The sequence below is a fragment of the Pipra filicauda genome, unplaced genomic scaffold (genome assembly GCF_003945595.2).
Source record: "Pipra filicauda isolate LSUMZ 115617 unplaced genomic scaffold, ASM394559v2 scaffold78_size3787270_pilon, whole genome shotgun sequence".
NCBI lineage: Eukaryota > Metazoa > Chordata > Aves > Passeriformes > Pipridae > Pipra > Pipra filicauda.
The window spans coordinates 1,405,670-1,428,759 of NW_024104964.1; the positions used below are offsets into that span (position 1 = coordinate 1,405,670).

At 51.4% G+C, this 23,090-nt stretch overlaps 3 protein-coding genes and 1 long non-coding RNA gene across 9 annotated transcripts in view; 1 reads left to right on the forward strand and 3 right to left on the reverse strand.

Annotated features, from left to right (window-relative positions):
• The window catches only part of PLCH1 (phospholipase C eta 1), a 92,393-nt gene extending 88,881 nt beyond the window's left edge, over positions 1-3,512 (reverse strand). For all 4 annotated transcript variants that reach the window (XM_039389927.1, XM_027730737.2, XM_027730695.2 and 1 more), the window contains exon 1: positions 3,435-3,512. The gene's annotated coding sequence lies outside the window, so the exon portion shown is untranslated. The remainder of the gene's footprint in view (positions 1-3,434) is intronic.
• Positions 3,513-5,806: 2,294 nt separating this feature from the next.
• On the reverse strand, positions 5,807-10,996 carry CUNH3orf33 (chromosome unknown C3orf33 homolog). Of its 2 annotated transcripts, none has more exons than XM_027730664.2 (5): positions 10,728-10,996; positions 10,591-10,650; positions 8,309-8,462; positions 7,453-7,604; positions 5,807-6,948 (listed from the first exon to the last, which is right to left on the reverse strand). In XM_027730664.2, the coding sequence occupies exons 1-5, from the start codon at positions 10,815-10,817 to the stop codon at positions 6,676-6,678; spliced, it is 729 nt and encodes a 242-aa protein (XP_027586465.2). In that variant the 5' UTR covers positions 10,818-10,996; the 3' UTR covers positions 5,807-6,675. The 2 variants fall into 2 exon arrangements, with proteins under 2 accessions (XP_027586465.2, XP_027586456.2); XM_027730655.2 differs by having other exon boundaries at positions 7,444-7,604; positions 10,728-10,990.
• LOC120324959 lies at positions 9,877-12,896 on the forward strand. The gene is made up of 2 exons (XR_005566693.1): positions 9,877-10,398; positions 11,922-12,896. It is a non-coding gene; the product is annotated as an uncharacterized LOC120324959 (long non-coding RNA).
• SLC33A1 (solute carrier family 33 member 1) lies at positions 12,325-23,006 on the reverse strand. Of its 2 annotated transcripts, XM_027730636.2 has the most exons (6): positions 22,273-23,006; positions 17,669-17,859; positions 16,834-17,018; positions 16,289-16,406; positions 15,292-15,507; positions 12,325-13,632 (listed from the first exon to the last, which is right to left on the reverse strand). In XM_027730636.2, exons 1-6 carry the CDS (start codon positions 22,982-22,984, stop codon positions 13,465-13,467), a joined length of 1,590 nt encoding a protein of 529 aa, XP_027586437.1. In that variant the 5' UTR covers positions 22,985-23,006; the 3' UTR covers positions 12,325-13,464. The 2 variants fall into 2 exon arrangements, with proteins under 2 accessions (XP_027586437.1, XP_027586443.1); XM_027730642.2 differs by lacking the exons at positions 16,289-16,406; positions 17,669-17,859.
• Between the last annotated feature and the right edge of the window lie 84 nt (positions 23,007-23,090).

Genomic DNA, 23,090 nt, shown 5'->3' on the forward strand with positions numbered 1-23,090 from the left:
GTTGGACACGAATTGTCACAGCTGGTAATTGCCAATATTCTTCCTTTTTTTTTTCACCTGTGGGTGGAACAAAGGCTGGGCAAAGAGTGCGAAACACGTTGATAAGAGGCTCAGCACTGCCTGATTTGAACCCATGTTGTTAAGACTCAATTCATCCCCTTCCCCACCTCAGGACACGCTTGGTCATGCTCAGCGTGCAGAGGTACCTGAACTCTGTGTCATTTCCAATAAATCCAGTCTGGAAGGGAGCATGGACTGCTTCACACCACGGCTTGTCTCCACCTGAAGTTTCTTGCAAGCAACCTTGAGTTACTTCAGGTTGGAGAGACTCACGTGGACACGCCTTGCCAAGAGCTGGAACGCGCACGGCCAAGCACCCTCGGAGCGCTTTGGCATCGTTCAGGGGCTGACTGAGCCTCCCCAGCCGCCTGTCCCTGGCTTTTTCCAGCTCTGCAACAGGTGTCTGCTCCCAGACAGCAGCTCTGGCCAGCTCTCCTCTTCCACTGCCCCTGTGGGAATCTTAGCAAGTGCCCATCTGCAGTGCAGGCGTTTCCTCACCTTGTGGATCCCCCAACCTGCCTTTCCGTCTCTCAAATCCGTGCTCCACATCACCCTCAGCCACCCAGGTACAACTAGATAGTCCTGTAATGCCAGATGAGCAGCAAAAGGCCCCCTAAGTCAGGAGAGCAGAGGGCAAGCTTGGATCTCTGGAGTAACAATAGTGCCCTCAGTGTCCATGGAGACTGGAGCAAGAAAGCCACTTTTGCTACAGACAACAGCTCCAGCTTCCTAAAATAAACAAGAAAGGAGGAAAACAAACCAAAACGAGTACACAAGGACACACACCTCCCTCCTGGCCATTAGATAAGGCCACACTAACACCAGCCAACCTCAGCAGGAGTCCAGAGGAAGCACCTTCTGCCTGTGCACTGGGAAGCAAAGCCACATTTATCCCTGGCACAGTGCAGGCCCAGAGGTTCAAACCAATTAATCCCCCGCCCAGGGGAACCACGCTTTGTTGGTCAGTGATTTAACACCCTCCCAGAACACGCTCCACACCCGACTGCCAAGAGGGAAACACTGTAATAACTGTGTTTCTACAGCACCTTCACTTCAACACAGTCAAGCACATTTGAAGCACTAATAAAAGGAGTTTCTGCAAGACCCTACAAGGCAATCATGCATGGCAGTGTTACTGCACTGAAGACACATGCAGAAAACTGCCCTACTGAAGATAACACAGCAGGTCACTGTCAGACCTGGAAACAGACCTCTGCTTTCCCACTTGGGAGTGTTTCTGATATTTTTTTAACATTCAGACTTCTTTAAACTTATTAAAAAGCCCAGAGCAAACAAACGAAACAAATCTCCACCACCCCCCCATGTGGCTGGGGTCCCGGCTTTGCCATCTAGGTTATCAGTTTAACTTGAACTGGATCCTCGGTGACACCTTAAAAAAACCCACCTTATTCAGATTTCATTAAAGGAAAACTGTTCCATTTATAAAAAGATTCCTTTGTAAAGCCAACAGAACACAGTTTCAGCATGGAAGGCTTTCCCATAAATAAAGGGAAGCTAAGTATCGAACAGGGGACTGATTTTCATCCTGTGTTTTGATGCTCATAAAAGTGTTTTACTGCCAGGGTATTTCTTGACAGTGTTTTAAATTACAGACCAGCTCATGCAAAACCAGGAGCCGTTAGTAGCGGGGTGGCCTCTCCTCTGCTTTTATGGAGCGAAAATTTTATTCTCCCTCACAAACGCCGGTGATTTTGATCAAAGTCCTGGCGGGACACCCGCCTCGGCGGCTGAAAGGACAGCAGCATTAAATCAATTCCCTAGGCAACCTCCCAGCCTGGGCTGGAATTGTTAAAATAATGAGTTGTGCACCACTTGATCCCAACCCACCAGCTGATCCCCGTTTTACAGACAATAGGTGGCACAGAACCGGAGAGCGCCTGCGACCGCTCAGATGGTTTCTCACAAATCGTGCATCTTCGGCTGAAAAAACTTCACTTTTTTTATGTAACAGCCTACTGGCATTTTTAAGTCTAGAAAAAGCATCCTTCAGAGTTAAAAACAAATTAAAAAAAGAAATGTTCTCAATCTTATTCCACAGAGCTGCTGTTTGAAGAACCGGGAAGGTTTTTAACAGCGAGCATTGCACTCTGCTGCCTCTCACCTCCCAAAAACTCTATTTTCTTTCCCTATCCCACATTATCTTTAACTCAGGTGTTTCATTGCAGGGTTGAATCCTGCCTCTGTTTTCAGTATCGTTACCTGCAGTTGTTCTTTCCCATTTCAGAACAAACACCTTAAGTTTTCTTTAGTTTCCTTTAAGTTTTGCAACATACAGGCCAGAAGTCCCAAGGACAAGCAAATCAGAAGAGCCCCCTGGAAACAGGCAAACATTGTGCTTTATAACTCAGGAGTTAAGGCACACTTTAAACAAAGAGCCTATGACTGGTCCATCAGATAAGGCTTATATCTTTCTGGCCGGAATTTAATAACACTTCTTCTAAAAACACTTTTCGGTCAGCTGGAGTTGAAGTTCCCAGAATTACAGAGTTGCTTAATTACAACAAAACGTGCATGGAGTTTAATTCCTAGCTCACTGTACTTTCTGTATTTAAAAAAAAAATGGTTTATGGAGTAGGTTATTAGCCCCCCAAAAAGGTATTTTTAGGAAAAACTCAATTCAGCGAGAGGTTTGACTCCTCTCAACTCTCACCTACTCCAGAACCTTTCAGGTGGGGACCAAGCATGTTCCCAAAGCAGTTCTATAGCACTGCTGGCTGATGTCCTCTGCTCCTCGGGGGAGGCTCCTGCTCCTCAGGATTGTAGGCTAAGCCTCATTTAACACGGTCTGGCCCCGGTCAGGGCGAACCGAGCGGCTGCAGCTGGCTCTGGTTTCAGCTCATCACCGGCCCAGGTGTGCTCTGGCACAGCCCGGGGGCACAACCGCCCACGGCACGTGGCAAACGCCGGGCTGGCCCAGGGGAGGGGGCACAGAGCCCAGGGAGCGGCCGGGAGTTCATCCCGCCCGATCCGCGATGGATCCAACGGAACGAACACGGCCACGCGCGGGCCGGGACAGCGACGGCGGGCGGCCCCGGGCGCACCTCGGAGAGAGCCCCGGGCCGGCTCCTGGAGGGGCGAGAGGACCGGGGCACGCGCGGCCGCCCGGGCCGGAACGGCGAGTTACGAATAAATAAATAAATGAAAAGTTGCACCTTGCAAACCCTCACCTCAACTTGCGGCCGCAAACACCGGGAAAAACCAGCACGAAAAGCAAGGGAAAGCCCAGCGGAGGCTCGCGGGGCACAGCCCCGTCCCGCCGCGGGAGCCCCCCGGGGCCGCACCGACGGACGGGACTCGGGGGGTTCGCAGGGGCTTCAGAGGGGCTCGGGGGGTCCCGCCCCGCGCTCACTCACCGCGGGCCGCCGGGCTGCGCTGGGTCCGGTCCCCGCCGCCGCCACCGCCACAACCCGTCCCGGTCCGAGCACAACCTGCTCCGCCGTTCAAACCCCCGGCGCTGCCGCCGCCCTGCCCGCCCTGCCCGGCCCGGCCCGCCCCCGGGCCCGGAGCGCCGCGAAACCCGGCGCGGGGCCGCGCCCGGAGCGGAGCGGCCGAGATCGGCCCTGCCGCGGGCGGAGCGGCCGGAGCCGCGATCCACCCCCGGTGTTACCGCGGCCCCGCGCCCTCTCCCATTCAACCTGTTCCATTGTGTGTCCGCGCCGAGCCGCGGGGCCGAGCCGCGGGGCCGAACCCCTCAGTGCCGGACCCCCTCAGTGCCGCCGCCCCCTCAGCCCTGCCGCCCCCTCAGCTCCCTCAGCCCCGCTGCCCCCTCAGCCCCGCCCGGTCCGAACCCCCGCCCGTCCCGGCGGAGTCTCCTCCCGGCGGGACTCACCGAGCTCCCGGGTGCAGCCGTGCGGAGCGGTCCCGGAGGGAACCGAAGGAGCTGAGGGAAAACCGCGGGAGCGCCGCGGCCCCTCGGGGCGGCCCCTCGCGCGCCGGCGGCGGGTGCCATGGAGACCCCGGGCCGTCCCGTCCCACCCCTGCCATGGGCAGGGACACCTCCCACCAGCCCAGGTGGCTCCAAGCCCCGTCCAACTGGCCTTGGGCGCTTCCAGGGATGGGGCAGCCACAGCTTCTCTGGGCAACCTGTGCCAGGGCCTCCCCACCCTCATTGTAAGAAAAATCTCCCCTGAATCTGATCTAAACCGACCCTCCTGCAGTTCAAACCATTCTCCCCTGTCCTATCACACCAGCCGGGCTGTGTTTGTTCCTGAAGGACGCAAACAGCCCCTCACTGCCGGGTGGGCTCCGGGGAAGGCCGGTGCTGTTTATGGCCATTTGCCTGACATCCCACACCGGCAATAAACAGCCCGTGCAGCGCCGAGGCTATTTTCCTTGGGCCATTTGGAGGCCAGGCCTGTCCTTTCTCTCCCTGGGATCTTTTGAAGATGTGTCGCTCATAGTTGCGGGGGCAAAGCACAAGAGCTGAACAGTTTAATTCCTGTCCTTATTCCTAATCACAGAACTGCATCCCCTGATGGAAATACTCTGCTGGGCATCGCAGCGGGTGAAGGAAGGGAAGGAGCTCCTCAGAGGCAGTGTGGGGGGCTTATGTAATGGAGAAAGTGCTGCTTCTCCCCCAGGCTCAGCCCGGCTCTGCAGGGCTGTTGGTCTGCTCCTGTTACTGCTTTCCCAATAGCCAGGCCTCCCACAGAGACAGGATCTGCAACCCCTCAGCCCTGCACAGATGGAAAGCACAGCTTTGAACTGAATTGGGCCTTTTCCGAGGGGGGAGGGTGTGCCGGTGGTTTTATTCGTTAACAGATAAGCCCTGGATGATAAGGAAAACAGCATTAACAAACAATTACAGGGGCTGACCCTCATGAAATCATTTGTCACTGCAATCCCAAATCCAAATGTGAGGGAACAACAGCTTGGTTCACATTCGCCCACACCTCACCTCTGCTTGCTAGAAATGCAGCATGTGGTTTCCTGCGATTTTTCTCTCAGCTTTACGGTGGATTTTAGTGATAAATCCTCCTGTGACTCATCTACAGAACAGAAGTGCAAAGTCCAGAATTATATTTAATTATTATAGAAAATAAATCATAACTGTACGATCATGCCCAGCTTGGAAAAGCTCCACTTCCCAGACGTAGGAAGAGGAACACCCATAACCCCCCCCCCCGAGAAATGGATTATTGTTGAGCCTCAATTTGTAGTTCGGGGTTAAAACTCAGCTTTGGGGTTTGCTTCAGGGGATGCCACGTGCGATCCCAAATCCCTGACTGTCTGGATGGCTTTCACGGCCAAGTGCCACGGCAGGGGTTGGCCCAGCCCTCCGCTGTACAATGCATAAAAACTCGTGTCATTTTTTACTTTGAAAGGGGCACAGCCCCCTGGTTTCCAGCCTCCCCTCTCCCCCACGCTGGTTTCCAACGCGCTGCAGGTACTTCATGGCTCGCTGCTCAGCAGCCTCACCCCCGGGAGGACCCGGAACAAAAGCACTAAAGAAGCACCGACATCTATTCTTATTTTAGAATCTCAGGAGTCACAATTTTGCCCCTGAAATCAGCAGAGAAGATGCTGACACAGCAACTAATTGTCAGACAAGCAGTGCTCGGCTATTAAGGTTTTTTTTCACCACACTCTTCTCTCCAGTATTTCACTGGAAAGGAATCACACAGAAAGAAGGAAAATCTGTAAAGCACTTCACTTTAAATAAATATTGGGACTGTGGGAGGTTAAACAAAGGTCAAGTGCTTGGTATATAAAACATGTAACAATGAACTTAAGAAATTCAATCTTTATTTTGAGAATATTTACAACATAAATAGTAGTACACTCATATACTTAACATGTATGCCAAAAATAAAAAAAAGAGTTTAAGTTCTTATCACCTTCTAGTCCTCCTTCTCAAATTTCTTGTTAAAGTTTTATATTCATCTAATTTTCGACATTTATAGAACCATCAGAAAAAAAAAACATAGGTTTTTCTTCTTCAAGGGAAAGTTGATTCTAAAAATCTGGATTCCTGACATTAATTTACATTCTTTGATATACCAAGTGATTTTTTTTCCCCAAGGAACTTTATTTGTTACAACTTTAACAGCCATAACAGATTACCATTTATAGCAGTAACAGTGCAACCCATTATTCAAGATGAACGTTTTCTAAAACAAAAATTACACACCAAAAACAGTGTAAGAAAAGAATTCAAACAAAAAGCTCACGTGTAAACACTTCCCATGAGCTTTGTAAAGGCCTGAAGTGGAGTTTCTAACCCGTGTGAGCTGTGCAGCAAGGACACATCAGGGAGGTGTGAACAGGCACTGCACCTCCCAAACCTGCTCCGTGTGCTGCCTTCCCTGCTGGGAACACAGGTCGTAGGGATTTAGAAGGTGGAAAACTGGAAAACTAATTTAGGACATTATTGTGGAAGAGTTTGGCACCAGAACCTTTTCACTGGTGGCCTGCACACTGCTCCTGAATTTCACTCCCATCTGGGTTATGATATGGGATATATTCTACATAACCCATTCACTGTGGGGCTTCTGTTCGAGACAGGGACCCTGAACATCACGGCACTGTTTGTGATCACAAACATCCCCTGGACACAAATCACACAACTCAGGGGGCTCATCTTCCTCCACCTTTTTACCTCTCAGTGGAGCCCCTAAACCACCTCACAAACTGTTTCAGCCTCTGCACAAATTTATTGCTGCTGATGTGATCTTGGATCCTTTCAGCTTTCTTTTCCTCTTTCCAAATGCCTTTATTTTTCTTCAAGGCCTTCAGCTCTGCCCGAAGGAGCCTCTTGTGGAGTTTCCAGTACAGGCGGGACTCGTGGGGCAGCCCCTCAATCCGGGCTGCTCTGCCCAGCCCTTGGCTCAGGAGCTCTTCGTTCAAGCACATGCTGAGAAATCGACCCTATAAAAGGCACAATAAAGATGACAGTCACTGTTAAAACAGGTTTATTTGGGGGTTTGTGTGAACACCCCCAGAGGTACAAGCTTTAATTGTGGCTAAATCTATGCTCTGGTAGAAGTAGCTCAAAGTGAAGAGGAATCCAGCTGACTTAAAACCCAGCTCTAATGTGAGGCCCTGGCACAGGTTGCCCAGAGAAGCTGTGGCTGCCCCAGCCCTGGAAGTGTCCAAGGCCAGGTTGGATGGGGCTTGGAGCAACCTGGGACAGTGGGAGGTGTCCCTGTCAGCATCTGACAGAGACACACACTCCTGTCATGAGTCAGTCTGCAAAAATACTGGTCTTGAAGTCAGATTTGCAAATACAACATTTAGAATTCACATCCAAAGAGATAAATCATAAATAGTAACATTCCTTAAATGAACGGAGATAACGGAATTGCACGACTACAATCAAACTCAAAACCGCAGATAAAAGCCACTTTTGGAGGCTCTGTTTACCTTACTCACTAAAACAAGGCAGTCCAGGGCCGAGCCCTCCCTTCCCAGGAGCTGGAACCACATGTGCTGTTGGGGGCTGAGCTCTCTCTGCAGCCAGGCCGTGCCACTGGGAGCCACCTCCACACCCGCCAGCCGGATCAGCAGGAGCCCCTCAGACTGCCCTGGGAACAGAGAGGGACAAGGTTGGTGCTGCAGGGAACCTCATGCTTTGCACAGACCCTCGGCTCTTGGTAATGAATTTATTCCCGTGGACTTGAAAGAATCCCTTTAAGTTCCCCAAAGGACTTATCTGCAAACAGGAATTTGGTCTCATCTCTCCTTCAGTAAAAAAAAAATAAATAAAATTCAAGTTTGCACAAGTGGTTTGAGCTGGTTTGGGTTATTCTGCATACAGAGAGAAAGACCTGCTCCCACTATCAGTCACTGTCACTTATCCAAAGGGGCAGAGGCATTAACACCTGCTGGTGTTTGCACACACACCTGAGTGTGTGACTCATGGAACTGAGGGACAGTTTCTTTCTGACAAAAAAAATGTCCCCCAAAACGGGTGTCTGCAAAGAAAAGCACAAACCCAACAAAATCTTTTTGCCAGGAGTGAGATGAGCTGTGCAAGTAGAAGCACTGCCTGTGTGCTCACTTCTGCTGTTGGGAAATATCACAGTAACAAATAACACAAACACTGTATTGACAGACTCTCTGTATGGGTCTCCTCCTGTCTTTTATTCCCCAGTTTCCCATCTGGAAAGCACAGATAGACCAAAAGGTAGAGCAGGAAATGTTTCAGCCCTTCCTCCCAACCTCGCAGGCACTCTGAGAGCAGCACATTTCATCCCTCCCCTTGTTCTTCACATTCCTTATTACTTACACTTTCTCTGGATGGCTGTGATGAAAGGAATGCTGATGGGAATGTGCTCAACTTCCAGGCCCTGCTCGGTGACATGATGTAATTTCCCTCTCAATTTCACATTCTTTTCTACAAACTCCACAGGTATATCCAAAGCACTTGTAAACTTCGTTGTCTATTGATGGAAGGAAGAGCAAGACAAAGTTTTATGAAAAAAGGTAGAGTGATTACAGTCACATTAGATCCAACTTCTTAAAATAGTTTGGGAAACTACAGATCTATTATTAGAGAGCATGGACAAGTAAATATAGATATTTACTTAATAGTGATCAGCTGCAGAGGCTGTGCCAGCCTTTCCCTGGCTTACAGGACCTGCAGCATCGGGGTGGACATAAAAGCCAGGTTTAGAGAGAGAACAGAAACTGCCATTTTCTGAGCAATGCCTGTTGAAGTTCACTGGATGCACCGTAAAAAGAGTGTTTTAGGAGGGGCCTGAATGGTGCTGGGACGAGGTGAAAGGAAGCCAAAGGACAGACTGGCTGAATACAAAGGCAGAGCACGGAGGGCAGAGACAGCCCCGCCTTCCCTAAGGGAGGAAACTCGGAGAGGGACAAAGGCAGGTGAACAGCTTTGGGAAGATCACAAGGAGATTAAATTTGATACCACAGCACGGGAGGATCCCGAGGGGGTGTTACGTGATCACACAGGGAAACCAAGCTGAGCAGCAGCAAAGACTTGGGCTGTGGCACAGGAATGGAGTGAACAGTGGTTTGGGATGGAGGGAGAAGGACAGGTGAGACCCCCAGAGAAGACACTGAGGTCTCACTGTCAGAGGCCTTTGCAGAGCACTGACCTAATTCTACTGAGCTGTGAAACCCACTGACCTGCTGAGGTACAACTGCTGGGAACCAAACCCCCAAACACCAGGCTTAAGGCAAAAGACCTGTCTCTGTGTGTTATTTATTCAGCAATGCCCCTCTGTGGTCCCTAAGGCCTCCCACCAGGAACACGAGAATTCGGGACCTTCAGGCAGGAAGCCTGGAGGGTTTTTAGGAACAGAAGCTGTCCAAAGCTGATCTCATCTGTTCTGGAAGTTCCACTACACAGATTAACACCTTCACAGGCCCTTGGGTCAAAACCAACCAACCAAAAACCGGAAAAATATAATTCTGGCAACATTTGTAGTTCATGTTTTCTGGTAGGATTTTAAAGCAGAAACTCTGCACAAAAGTTCTCTTGTAGCCTTTGGAACTGTGCAGAGGGAAGAGGAGGGTATCTGTTATTTTTAAGCAGCTGGAACCCTGGGGGAGTGCGGTCACTCCCTGCCCATGGAGTCTCAGCTTCTCCACGCACCGGTGGTGTGGTGTCAGTGCAGCGTGACCTGACCACTCCAGGGAGCAGAGGAAGATTTGCGTGGCGTTTAAGAGCATTCAAAGGCAGTTCTGTGTGTGGAAGGACGGTGAGAATAGGCCAGGAAAGTACTGTGTTTGGACAAGTGAGGGTGCTCGAGCTGCACTGAGGGAGAGGGGAAGGGCCTTTACCCACCCCAGGGGCTTCGGGAACAGGCTCTGGGTGGGAGCACAAGGGGGGGACGAGGGGGCAGCTCGGTGGGGCTGTGGAGGTGCTGCACGACAGTGACACCGAGCCCCTCCAGGTTGGAGCCCCCCAAGATCTGAATCAAACTTTGCCATTGCTTTTTCCAGCTGTTACTCAGCAGCTGTGGCTGGACCGTTATGTATCGGCAATTGCATCGTGAGCGTTCTGTGCTCGGCTAACCCTCTGTTTTAGGGAGAAGACAATCCCGAGAGGAATGGGCTGCCTGGAAAGGTAATTCCAGCACGGGGGGGGTCGCGACCACCGAGCACCGACCCTTGCTCAGAACAGACCCAAATGAGGGCACAGCTGTGCCCGCGGACCGAGCAGCACGGGAAGGGAGAGACAACCAACAATCAGCGGCTTGAGCGCTCACGAACGGGAAAGGGATGTCACTGTAACCAAGGGATGCCGCTAAACGTACAAACGGTGCAAAGCCTCGAAGATGGCGGAGCGGGGACCCCCACCCGGCTCCTGCTGCCGTGGAATGGAATAAAACGCAGCAATCCCTCAGCTCGGTGCGGGAATCGGCGCTTCCACCGGGAGCGGGCGGGACAGCCACGGGAACGCGCCTGGGCCCGGCCCGGCCCAGTGGGGTCCCTCCGGCCGGGTCCCCACCCCCGGGTCCCCACCCCCGGGTCCTCATCCCAGGGTCCTGCAGCAGGGTCCCCACCACAGGCCCCCGCCCGGCCCCCCAGCCCCGCACTCACCAGGCGGACGCTCCGCGCCAGCAGCAGCACCCCGGCCACGGCCGCGCCGGCGCTCAGGCCCTGCGGGCAGAGAGAGGGGGTCAGGGGCGCCGGGGGGCTCGGGCGGCTCGGCGGGACCCCCCGGCCGCCCCCGTTACCCGCAGCAGCCCCAGGTGCGCGTCCGCCCACTCGGAGAGCCGGGCCAGGCCCTGCCCCAGCCGGCCGGGGCCGCTCGGCTGCTCCGCCATGGCCGCGGCCCGGGCGGGACCGGGGAGGGACCGGGGCGGGACCGGGAAAACATCAGCCAGAGCCCCCCCTGGCGCGGGCACCGCCACCTCCCACAGGGCGGGCTGCTCCTTCCATCCGCCCGGCCTTGGGCACTCCCAGGGATCCAGGGGCAGCCACAGCTTCTCTGGGCAACCTGGGCCAGGAATTCCTTCCCAATATCCCATCTAGCCCTGCCCTCTGGCAGTGGGAAGCCATTCCCTGTGTCCTGTCCCTCCATCCCTTGTCCCCAGTCCCTCTCCAGCTCTCCTGGAGCCCCTTTAGGCTCTGGAAGGGGCTCTCAGGTCTCCCTGGAGCCTTCTCTTCACCCGCTGTGAACTCTCCAAACCTGTGACACACTTCCTCTGGCCCTGCCAGATGCTCGTTTCTCCTTGTCTTTTTAAGGCTTGGGTTTGTGTTTTATTTTTATTTTATTTTAATCTTAAAGGTGTTTAAGTCCTCAGTAATTGTAATGTGTTTTTTTAAAAAGTCACTTCAAAAGAGGGTTGGCAGAAAAAAGCAACAATATTAAAATTTTACTGCTTCCCTTCAGCAACCTGCTAATGGGCTGGTACAGCACTAACATTTCTGACCTACAAAATAGCTACTTAGATTAAAAGCACTAATCCATCACTTGTTTCAGCACTTTGGAAGAATAAACAGTTACTTAATTTAGGTCACATTTCATACATATTCTGACCAATTTAGAGTGTATGTGTAACTTTGACATTGTTGAGATCATCTAATAACTGATAAGCAATCCTCAACCCATCTTTATTAGTAACAAGTTTCAGTGGCACCTTCCGAAAAAGTGAAAAAAAATCACAAAGTAAAAGCCAACCCCAAAAAAACCTGGGAATTTAATTTCCCATCTTTTGCACTTGAGATGGTTTTCCTTGAGGTCAGAAAAGTTAAAAATCTCTAGGTATGGACAAGCTGTGATTAAATCAGTGGTCTATGGTTCCAGTGGGGACACAGAACTGAAGTGCCTCACACGTGGTCAGTGCACTGGAGGTGAGGGGGCTGGGACTGAAAGGTGCAGCCATAAAACTCTGATGTATTTTTATGTTGTCTTTGTGCTTATGCAGAGGAAGATTTTTAGCTTGGAGAATAAAAACCATCTGATTTCATTCAGCTTGACTGATTGCGCTGTACTTGAAACAAACTGTGAGAAGTTGTCACTCAGGAGAGGGGAAGGGACAGGAGTCAGTGCCAAAGAAACACGTGCGCAGTCCTCTTCCAGATCCTCCTTGCTCCTGATGCCATGGAGAGAGACCCTTCCAGACCCCTCCTTGCTCCTGATGCCATGGAGAGAGACCCTTCCAGACCCCTCCTTGCTCCTGATGCCATGGAGACCCTTTGTACACACCCACCCGTCCCCTCCAGTCACTCCAAAGCTGGAGTTGATTTATGTCCCCCCCAAACACGCAGAAGATCCCCAACCTCCTCCAAGCCCAACACTTCAAATACTGACAAGGCAAGAAACACAGAGAGAGAGACTTGTGCCCTTCCATGGGCTGTTTAATAGCGATGCACCATTTACACCCACCGAGGTCCCAGTGCCCTCTCAGCGCGGGCTGTGGGTCACTAAGGCACTCAGGAGGGAGGGCAGGGGGGATAATGCACCGGGAATGTTTCCACATGGCATCAGCAGCTCCTGCTGCAGCAGCTCCACCACAGGACTGTGCTCCTTGGATTTATGTGAGGGCGAGACGTGTACCTGCTCTCTGGGAATCTGGCAACTTTGTCATCACCAATTCGCTTTTCTTACCCCCAGCTGGGAGCAGTCACAGTTTTCCCATTGATTTTGAGAAGGAATGCTCAAATTTGAGTGACACTGGGGAAACCCCACACTATCAGTTCATTCCCTCAAACTCACCCTGCTCCGAAGGCCCTCCCCTGGGAAGCCCAGCTGCTGCACCTTCCAGTTACAGCTGCAGGAGCCAGGCTCAGAGGATTGTGCGTTACTCCAGTCCTACCTTACAGCATTTTGTCCTCAAGAAAGTACCTTGAATGTAAATCAAAATGCTTTGAAACAGCGGAAATAAATTAAACAAATGTAATTTGTTTATAAAAATATTTTCTTATAAATCTTTAAAGCTTATAAAAGCCAGAAAATACATTTAAAAGAATCTCTGGAACGTTTCATCCTTTGAGGCGTGGCCACAGTTCAGAAAGTGAGAAGCAAAGCCCACAGACACCTCACACTGATCTTCCCACAAGGAATTCCATAGTACAACACTTAACCTGTACGTGAGAATGCCTTTGGCATCCCTCCCTGGGCCAGCTGCCCTGTCAGGTCACTTCTGTGTGACAGTAAAGCTGGGACTCAGCTGGCAATGCTGCCCCTCGACAGCCACGGCACCAGGATGGGATCAGCGGTGGTTGTGCCAGCAGCCGTGGCTCTGGAGCTCAGGGAAATGCAGGATACTCAGGGAGGACAGAGGTTGGAACCTTTACTCTCTGAACTGACACTGGGAGGGCAGTGGTGTCACACACACAGCCACCGCCTCGGCCACACGGTCTCACTGCTGTGGCACCAAATACCGATGTTCCTGGGGGTGGGTTATGGGATATGTCTGTGTAATAGAACTAAAACAACCTTGCTGGTCCATCCAACATTTAAGTGCATCAATTGCTCCTCTTGCACTTCCAGGAAGACTGTCCTTCATCCTGCAGCTTTTTAAACTTTGGTCCAAGGAGGAACCACCAGCCAAAGCCCAGGATGAGGCAGACGACGGACTCCACGTAGTAACCGTCCAGGGTGGTCACGCAGGAGCCACCAGCCTCTGTGCAGAGCTGAAACAGGAGCACAACCTGATGCATTAAGTACCTCTGGGAGACACAAACACAGACTTCAGAAAGATTAGAGAGCCACTGGTGTCTACTTGCTCTTGCTTCTGACTAAGTATAGTTGTTGACTCTTCCTTGTCTCTTACAGAGGCAGTCAGAGAGGTTTTGGAGCTTAGCAGCAGCATGAAAAGTAACAAATCTGTTCTAACATAATTTGGGAAATGGAGCACACTGGCCCATGGGGCAAACTCCAGGAAACAGAAACTGCCCCACTGGCTGGGAAGTGCAACCACTCATCCCAATCTCGTGGAGAAAGAGGATGATTTTTTTTTTTAAACAGCCATCCATGTTATGGTCTCCCCGTCCCTGGAAGTGTCCGAGGCCAGGCTTGGCCTGCAGCAACCTGGTCTAGTGGAAGGTGTCCCTGCCCATGGCAGGGGGTGGAACTGGATGAGATTTAAAGTCCCTTCCAACCCAAACCACTCTGGGGTTCTCTGTCTGGGAGAAACACACCCAGGATGGTTTTTAACCCTCAGCATTTAAAGGGTGAGTGTACAGCACAGGACTGTTTCTGCTATTGTTTGGCTTTCAACACTGCTCTAATCCCAGGATAAATCAATCCCCTGAGCTGAGGCTCTGCCAGCACTTTCTGAGACATGTCAAAAACAGATTAGGAATAAGAAGGGAGTGGTGGTGGTGGTGGAATGTTACCAACTGGGAGGATGAGAGAAAAGATCAGAGGAGTGAGGTGAAGGAGGAAGGACTCAAGTTCAGTAGAGGCCCAGGGAACCTAATTAGTGACAAGCTAATGAGGGAGGCTGAAAAAGCACCCGCTGTGGAAGCAGTTTCCCCTCTGCAAGCAGTAAAAACTGCAAGTCCAGCTCAGACAAGTCATGTTGGATTCCCAGAACACTTTGTTTAGAGAACCTCCACATCCCAAAGAGTCCTGGCATTCAGGAGTGAAATAAATCTCACTCAGGAGCACTCAAAAAACCCCCCAAACACTTCCACTCTTCAGCCACATTAAGTGTCTCATTTGCCACGAGGAGGTGAATTTGAAACCTTGCTTTCCCAGCAGTTTTGTGTCCTGTTGTTTGATCTGTGTACAGTGCACAGCAAGTTCTTTGTTCTCTTCCAGAGGGCTCCCAGACTGGGAAGGCAGCCAGTCCCACTGCTCCGTTTCAGGGGGAAAGTGAACACCAAAGTCAGGGAGCAGAGCAACATCATGGAGAAGGGATCAAGGCAGGCAGAGGGGAAACCTCCAGGAAGACAGGAGGAAGAAAAACCTACCACAGGAATGGAGAGACTTGGAGGACAGACAGCCCTGCCCAGGACAGAGCCTCTAATTACACAACTCATAAACACACCTACAGCCTCCTTACACCAGAGCACATGGCACCAATCTGGTGCTTCTACCACAGCTTTTCATCCCAGCCCAGAAAGGGACAACTACCCTGCAACTGCAAATCCCTGGTAAGATGCTGGTTAGTCAGAGTGGACAGACAAAAGCAGACAATTTTGTCAGATGGGAAAATCAGCTCCACCAGTGGGAATTTTTAAGCGTGAGCTGTGCACTGTGAAGGTTGTCAGAGGCAAAAAACCACCCTAAGAAGCAATTTAATTGTGACACTATTGAGCAGGGCCCTCCAGAGCCCCCAGACTCACCTCTGCAGCCGCCGCAGTGCCACAGGAGTGGCCCTGGGCCCCGGCACACTCCTTCACCGTGAGGGGATCCACCAGCCAGAGGGCCACGGTGGAGGGCCAGTTGCCCCCCAGGTTGGACACCGTGTTGAGCAGGGTCATGTAGGTGCCCCCGATGAGCGGGTCGCTCACCTTGGCGTTGAAGGCCATGATTGCCACGTACATGCTGTACAGGGTGATCTGGGGGGACAGACACACACACAGGGGTCTCCACGGGCACCACAGCTCAAACCCCCAACGTGAACACTGTCCTGAAGGTAGCAACATTCACTGAAAAACAATCCCAACAGCTTAAAATTGCCCCAGGGAGCAACTCCTCCTGCAGCCTGTCCCTCTGCTGACACGAGGAGTGGCCTTGCCACTTGCCTCAAGTCGTGCTGCGTGACCTGAGTCATGGCCCACGTGCACTGGCACGACTCAAGTTATCAAACTAAAACACAACAGCTAAAATAGCATCCAAACCCAACACTGTCGTATTTAAAATCAACCCTCACAGCATCATACAATCAGTTCTGATCCAAAGCCAGGTTTTCCAGGCCTCTGGATCAGATCCATTGTGATGTTCCTCCAACAAGCTAGCATTTTTTCTAGGAGCAGGATCACATAACTCAATGGATCTGCAGAACCAGCACAGTCATCACTGTGCCTGTCAAACTCTGCCAGAGTGCTGGGATTTCTCCAGCTCCACTGTGCTTTTGAGCTTCTGGCTCTGGGGAAAAAATAACCTGGGAAACAAAGTCAGATCTACACAACCCAAAGTAGCTCCACAGATGCTGTCCAATGGAGCACAAGGGAACGGGGAGAACTACCACTGGTGAAAGTATCAGAAGGCAATACAGCCACACAGATCAGGCTTGGAGGGCTTCCAGTGAGAGCCAGGACAAGGCAGGTGACAGCAGTCACAGTCCTCGAGGTGACGGGTGTGACACACCCTCCTGCCTCCCCTTCCACAGGGTGTTACCTGATGCAGAGCGTAACTCAGCACCACCACAGCGTAGTAGTACACGGGAAATCCTCCCTCGTGCTTCACTTTAGGAGCCCACCACACCAGGAAAGCAAACTCCAGGCCAAGCAGCAACCTGGAGGGGTAGGAAAGAATTAGCAATTCAAATAATTCTTCCCACGTGTTTCCTCAACACGAAGCAACTAATGAACTTTAACAGAGAGTACATTGAAATAGTTTAGATCTAAACAATTACAACTATTTCTATCTCAGAATTAGATATTAAATATTTGACAAGCAGTGAAATTGTTAAATAAGAGCAGGAGAGCATTGCTCTAATGGTGCTGTACACGCATCTTTAAAACACCTCATGCTCTTCTCTCTCACAGGTGATACTGCATGAATTATCTTCCAGGCACAGGACAGAATTCAGCTCCCTGTGAGAATCCTGACACACTTTCTTGTAGCTGGAAGTTAGAGAGTTACACAAGAAACCCTACACTTGATCTAAATACACAAACCGAACACACAAATTACTGTGTTTCTATAAAATGAGGTTTTACCTGAAAGGCATCGCTTTGTAGAAGGTGTTCAGGGGCTGGGGGCCTGCTGTGTATTTGCTGATGACCAGGGGCAAGATGATCTGTAAAGGAACCATTGGAACTGCCAGCAGAGCCAGGTGCTCTTTGGGGACCCCCTCCTCCACCAGTTTGAGTCCTGTTACAGCATCTGCTGCTGAAAATCCAACCTGCGAGAGAAATGAGACAAAACAGGCTGAGGAGAGCAGGGGGAGCTTGGCTAGAAATTCAGTTTACTATTAAGTAACTTGAGAAATGGGATAGAGGACAAGTCACTTCTGCCACTGATTTGACTTCCAAATTAGTTCTACATGTTCTACACTTACACACTCTTATTGTCATCAGTGCCAAAAGCTTCCCCAGAACATTAAGTAGCACTGCCATTCCTGCCTGTGCCTTCACTGCTGTTGGCACCCACAATGTCCAACAGGAAGCCATGGAAACCCAGCCTGGACACAGCAGCAGATTCTGAGAATAGTATCTGAGTTAAGAGAAACATTTTCTGCCCTTTTAACTGCAGGCTACACAGTCTGTTTGAAAATGTTTTAAAATGTTTAAAAAACAAATTACTGTTATACCAGACTGCAATCAAGCTCCTCCTTAATACTTGTGTAAACACAAACGCTCAAACAAACGTTTTCTGCTGTCCAGCCCTGCTCAGCACGACGATACAAACAATTCTGCTTCAAACTCCATGTGCAAATCCACAACTCCGATGCAAATCAATAGCAGAACTAAGAAACAGGTTACACCCTGGGGACTCAGCAGCCTTCCAGACTCTGACACCAGCATTTAACAATTCAAAGATGTATTTACTTACTTTGGACGTGAGGATCAAGAGACAGAAGGTAAGAACTGCTGGCATCCTGATTATTGAGAACAGCAGCTTGTATGTATCAGTGATGCCTTTTGTTTCTTCTTTTGCTGGTATTAGCTCCTTGTTTTCCTTTTTCAAAAAGGCAACCAGTGTAGTGGTAACTAAGAAGACAGCTCCCCAGAAAAACAGGAAATCTGGAGGGGAAAATAAAATAAGATCAAAAAAAACTTTGTAGCAGCCTTCATTGACAATTCACTGAGTATCAAAAATGCAGTTATTTTGCTAAATATAAACCCGATCATCAAAACTGAATAAAACCAAGCAGCAAAAGCAAACCACAAGCACAGAGCTATGCGCAGTGAGTGACACAGCTCTTCCCTCAGCAGGAACGAGGTGTTTGCAGGAGCTGAGGCAGAGCAGCAGCATCAAACCAGGTCCCTTCCCTGGTGTTTGGGGGGTTGGTACCACAGGGAGCACGTTGGAGGAGAAACAGAAACACAAATGGAAGCGTTGAAGGCTTACACATGCAACCACTAAAGGCTGATAAAGGACAGGGAATAGTTACAAGACAGGGAAAAACCTGCAGAGGAAGAACTCCTGCACAGCTCTGCAGTGATTTATGGGTACTCGTGGAGCCCTTCTGTGCCTCAGGGCCACACTCCCTATCCAGCATCTATCTCCCATCTGGAGGAAACAAAGATCTGGGAGTGTGAAGATGGCCTGATGAAAGTTCTTCCAGTCATAAGGAGCCCTCAAATACATCTGGCTGATGTGGATGCTTGCCAAGGTTCAGGTGCTCTGTTTTAAACACAGCTAATATCTGCTGAATTGTGGGTGTGAAGGCAGCAAGGGTAAAACACAGCAAGCAGTCCTTTTTGAGTTAGTGAATGGTTAATCTAAGAAAACCCTATCCTCTGCCTCCAGGAGAGAGGCAAGAAAGAACTCAGTAACATGCAGGGGGCAGGACAGAAGCAGCCTTTAATCTTCCTGGTCACGAGCAACCCCAGAAGCCTCCGGGAGACTTGAAAGGAAGCAGTGAGAGCTGGTGAAAGGGCAGAGGTTTAGTCAATTATTACCTGCTCCTTATGCCCAGGAAGAGAACAAGAAAATGGGGAAGGACTGCTCTAGGTGTATCCACCATTCTCAGGGTAAAAGAAAAAAGGCTTTTCAAACTAATTTTTTGCTGCTTCCACACCAGCTATTTTTCCCTTTCCTAAAGAGCTCATAACCAGTGCTGGCAGATTCCTCTCTGCTAAAAAATGGGTGCCCTTAACACAAATTTTGAAGCAAAGATGCATTTTCAGAGTGTCTCACTAATCACAGTGGCTGGCTACAAAGAACAGAGGAGCAGTGCTCTAATAACAACCCTGGGCATTATCACTGCAGTGAGAGATGCACAGTGTGAGGATGGGGACAGAAATAGCTCTGAGCATCATCACATGAGCACTCTTGATCAGGTCAGCCCTGTCAGCTGCAGCACAGCACTGCAAGGGCTGCATCAGCAACAAAGCAAGGCACGAAAAAAAGAAAAAAAAATATATATAATAGTCCACATTAAAAGAATGGGGTTTCTTTGAAGTTGTAGGCAGTTTACACAAAAAAAAAGGTTAATTTCCCTTCAAATACAGTAACCTTCACTAACAGGCTCCAAGCAAAAGAACTTTGAAGTTATAGTTTACACAAGGGATTTCAAGCACAAAATTTTCTGGTCCCACCACTGCTGCCTCCCCACTCCGATTTTGTCTCTGCCCCTACACTGTTGTTAACAAAATAAACCATAGTGATGGGGCAAAACAGGTTTTTGAACTAGATCAGGGATGGATCAGGCTGGAAAATAACCATCCAGAAGGCGCCCAGGGGTACAGGTCCCAGCTGCACCTGCACAGGTACACACCTCCTCCCAGGAGAAGGCCCTGGCCCAGGTCAGTGTGGGCTGCCTGCCTTCAAGGGGCACCTTTGTCCTGTGCTCACACTTCCCTCTCCTCCTTCATGCTGGAACAGGCTGCAAAGCGGGCAGGAATCACCAAACCCAGCCAGGAACCTGCCCCTGCCTTTAAAAACCCAAAAGTCACCCGACCTGCAGGTGCTGAATAAACTCCTGGACGTGCCAGCACAAACCATCAGCCCACAGAAAGGTTATCTCCCATTTCCTTCTCCAGACCTTTATCCTGAAACAGCCTAACAGAGCACTTGGTTTGACGGATGGGTTTACATTTGTCCATATTATTTCCTGAAGTTGCTGTTGCTTCTCAACAACTCGAAGATGACTTGGGATCACAGAATCACAGAATATCCTGAGTTGGAAGAAACCCACAAGGACCATCAGTCCAACTCCTGTCCCTCCTGGAGCTCTGGCAGCCTTGGGGCTGTGCCCACTGCCCTGGGGAGCCTGGTCAGTGCCCAAACACCCTCTGGGGGAAGAACCTTTCCCTGAGACCCAACCTGACCCTGCCCTGGCACAGCTCCAGCCATTGCCTCATGTCCTGTCACTGGCCACCAGAGAGAAGGGATCAGCGCCTGTCCCTCCAGATCATGGAGTGTTGACTTGTTCTTTCCCTGGCACTGGGCTCAGCCTACGACAAAAGTGCTCAGAGATCTGAACTGGCAGAAAACTACTCACTTCTTCCATCTGTAAAGTTTTCTGCTGCTTTACCTGCCTGACCTTGCTCGTCCCAACCCCTGTTCCAAGCGGAGCAAGGAGCAGCGAGCCCCTCTGCTCCTCAGTGAGCTGGTTATGTCCTGCTGCTCCTCAGCTGCTTCAGGGAAACACGGACACGCCAACCTGCGCCACAGGCACACAAACCAGGGAATGGTAGTTTCTTACAGTCAGTTTTATCTCCTAAAAAAACAATATCCTGCAACTAGAGTGTCAGTTGTTTGCCTTTCTCACTCCAGCCACGTCAGCACTCCAGGACAGGTCAAGCAGGTTGCATCGGTGCTTTTTGGGTTTGGGATTATATTTTCTAAAACCAGCATTTTTGTAACAGTAACAAATCCATTTATACAAACAGTGGTGAGAAAAAAAAACCCCAAATGACAAAACCCCTGGGCAGTGAGGGAAGTACAGCCAAGCCAAGCTCTCTGAACACCAGTGACTGCAAGTTGCATCAGCAGTGAAGACATCAGTGTGCACTGCAGAGAGAGGGAAGAGACAGGCCAGCACTGAGGAGATGCACAGCAGGAGCACAGGGAAAGCCAGGAACTAGCTGGGATGGCAAGGACTGCTCTATGCCCACTGACAGACACCACACAGGAGGCTGGCAGCAGGAAGGGAAGGGGAACACTAGTCAGCAGTGGTGATGCTGCACAGACAGGGTAAGCACAGCAGTCTTGGAAACTGCTGTCCTGGTTTACCCATGAGACAGGGACAGGACAGAAAGCAAAAACTACCCTTTACACGACAATTCCAGCCCGGTTTGGCATACCTGTTCCCTGGGATGACACAGGCAAGGCAATCAGTGTGAGAGAGGGAAAAGAGACTAAAACCATGAGAATCTGCCCTTCACTGCTGCTCGTGGCCACCCTGAGACTGCAGCCAGAGGCATCCCAGGATTTCCTGTCCTCCCCCAAGCTCAGCCGGCTAAACTCGACCTTCCAACCAAACGAGGTGCATCTTTAAGGTAATAACCCTAACATCAACCACCACACAGAACCCTGCTGGGAAAAACCCCCAAACAACCCAAACACCAGCAAACAGAAGCATCCCTACACTAACAGTTAGTTATGGATGAATTATCAGACTTCATTTAATTCATTAAGAACAAAATTCCCACTAATTTACTAAAATAAGGCCTTCCTTCAGAAAGTGGCTATTTTTCAGCATATGCTCAACCCCAAGCACTTCTCACTTCTACCTCTGTGCACAATATCATGTTGGAAGAACAAAAATATTTTTAGTTTCCCTTTTCCTTCCTCCCAGAAGGAGATGTTCATAAAAGGGCTCCTTAAAAAGAGGCAAAGCTTTTGGCTTGTTGGGGTTTGTTTTAGAGTAATCTTGTCCATGGCCACTAAACTAGGAAGAGGAAAAAAACAATCCCTCCAAAGTGCTTAGGTCAGCCAAGATAATGACAAGGCAGGTTTCCCACAGTCTTAAGGCCAGAGAAATCTGGAAGTTCAGTGCATGTTGCAGTGGAGTCTGCCAGACTCTGGGCAGGCTGTGCTTTCCCACAGACAGGGGACAAATCAAGACTGTTCCAAAACACCATTCCATCTGAACAGAGGGGTCCAGGCTCGGGGAAGAAGCATCCTGAGGAAGATATAACTACTGCTATAAGGAAGAAATTCTTAGCTGGGAGGGTGGGGAGGCCCTGGCACAGGTTGCCCAGAGAAGCTGTGGCTGCCCCAGCCCTGGGAGTGTTCAAGGTCAGGCTGGATGGGGCTTGGAGCAACCTGGGCTAGTGGAAGGTGTCCCTGCCCATGGCAGGGGGTGGCACTGGATGGGCTTGAAGGTCCCTTCCAACCCAAACCTTCCTACGATTCTATGGTCTAGTGGAAGGTGTCCCTGCCGATGGAATCTTTAAGGTCCCTTCCAACCCACCCCATTCCACGGTTCTACCCCCACCCCATCCCGCCCCAGCGCACACGGGCCGGCAGTGCCCGGGCAGTACCTGACAGGGTCACAATCCCCCGGGGCTGCGGCTGGAGCCGCAGGTACTTGTTGCAGAAGGAGGCGGACTCGAGGGCGAGGAAGAGGACGTTTCCCAGGAAGTACCCGGCCGTCTGCCCCACGGAGTTGCAGGTGGAGGCGTAGCCCACGTTCTCCCTGGACAGCATGGTGAGCGCCCAGCCGTCCACCGCGATGTCCTGCGTGGCCGCCAGGAACTCGAAGAGGAAGAAGGTGACGGTGAGGGCCCGCACGTCGGGGCCGCGGCCCTGCCCGTCGCCCAGCAGCGCGTCCACCTGCGTGGACATGTAGATCATGAAGAGCCCCAGCACGTACTGCGTGGGCACCAGCCACGACTTGCGGCGGCCGAAGCCGCGCAGGTACACGGCGTCCACCAAGGGCGCCCACAGCAGCTTGAGGCTGAAGGGCCAGAACACGAAGCTGAAGAAGGCCTGGTCGGTGTAGCTGGCGCTCTTGCTCTGCAGGATGAGCGGCACGCTGCCCGCCAGCCCCAGCGGGATGCCCTGCAGCACGTACAGCACCAGCAGCAGCAGGATGCTGCCCAGCTCCGCGCGGAACCCCCGCGCCGCGCCCGCCGCGCCCACCAGCGCCTCGGCGTCCGCGGGCAGCGGCTCGCCCGCCGCGGCCAGGCAGTGCTGCCGGGAGCCGGCGCGGCGCTGCCGCCCGCCCTCCTCGGCGGCGATGGCGGGCGCCATGGCCGGGACGGACCCCGGGAGCGGAATCGGGCGGGAGCGGCCCCGGCGCTGCCCCGGCGCCGCCGCGCTGAGGGAACGGCCCCGCCCCCGCGCGCCAGGCGTGGCC

Coding starts and splice junctions, on each gene's coding strand:
- CUNH3orf33 (XM_027730655.2), bottom strand. CDS start 10,817: ATGGCGGAGCAGCCGAGCGGCCCCGGCCGGCTGGGGCAGGGCCTGGCC. Junction 10,651..10,727: donor CGCACCTGGGGCTGCTGCGG/GTAACGGGGGCG, acceptor CTCTGCCCGCAG/GGCCTGAGCGCCGGCGCGGC. Junction 8,463..10,590: donor TGGCGCGGAGCGTCCGCCTG/GTGAGTGCGGGG, acceptor TTCCATCAATAG/ACAACGAAGTTTACAAGTGC.
- SLC33A1 (XM_027730636.2), bottom strand. CDS start 22,984: ATGGCGCCCGCCATCGCCGCCGAGGAGGGCGGGCGGCAGCGCCGCGCC. Junction 17,860..22,272: donor GGGGATTGTGACCCTGTCAG/GTACTGCCCGGG, acceptor TTTCCCCTCCAG/ATTTCCTGTTTTTCTGGGGA. Junction 15,508..16,288: donor TGAGTTACGCTCTGCATCAG/GTAACACCCTGT, acceptor CTGTCCCCCCAG/ATCACCCTGTACAGCATGTA.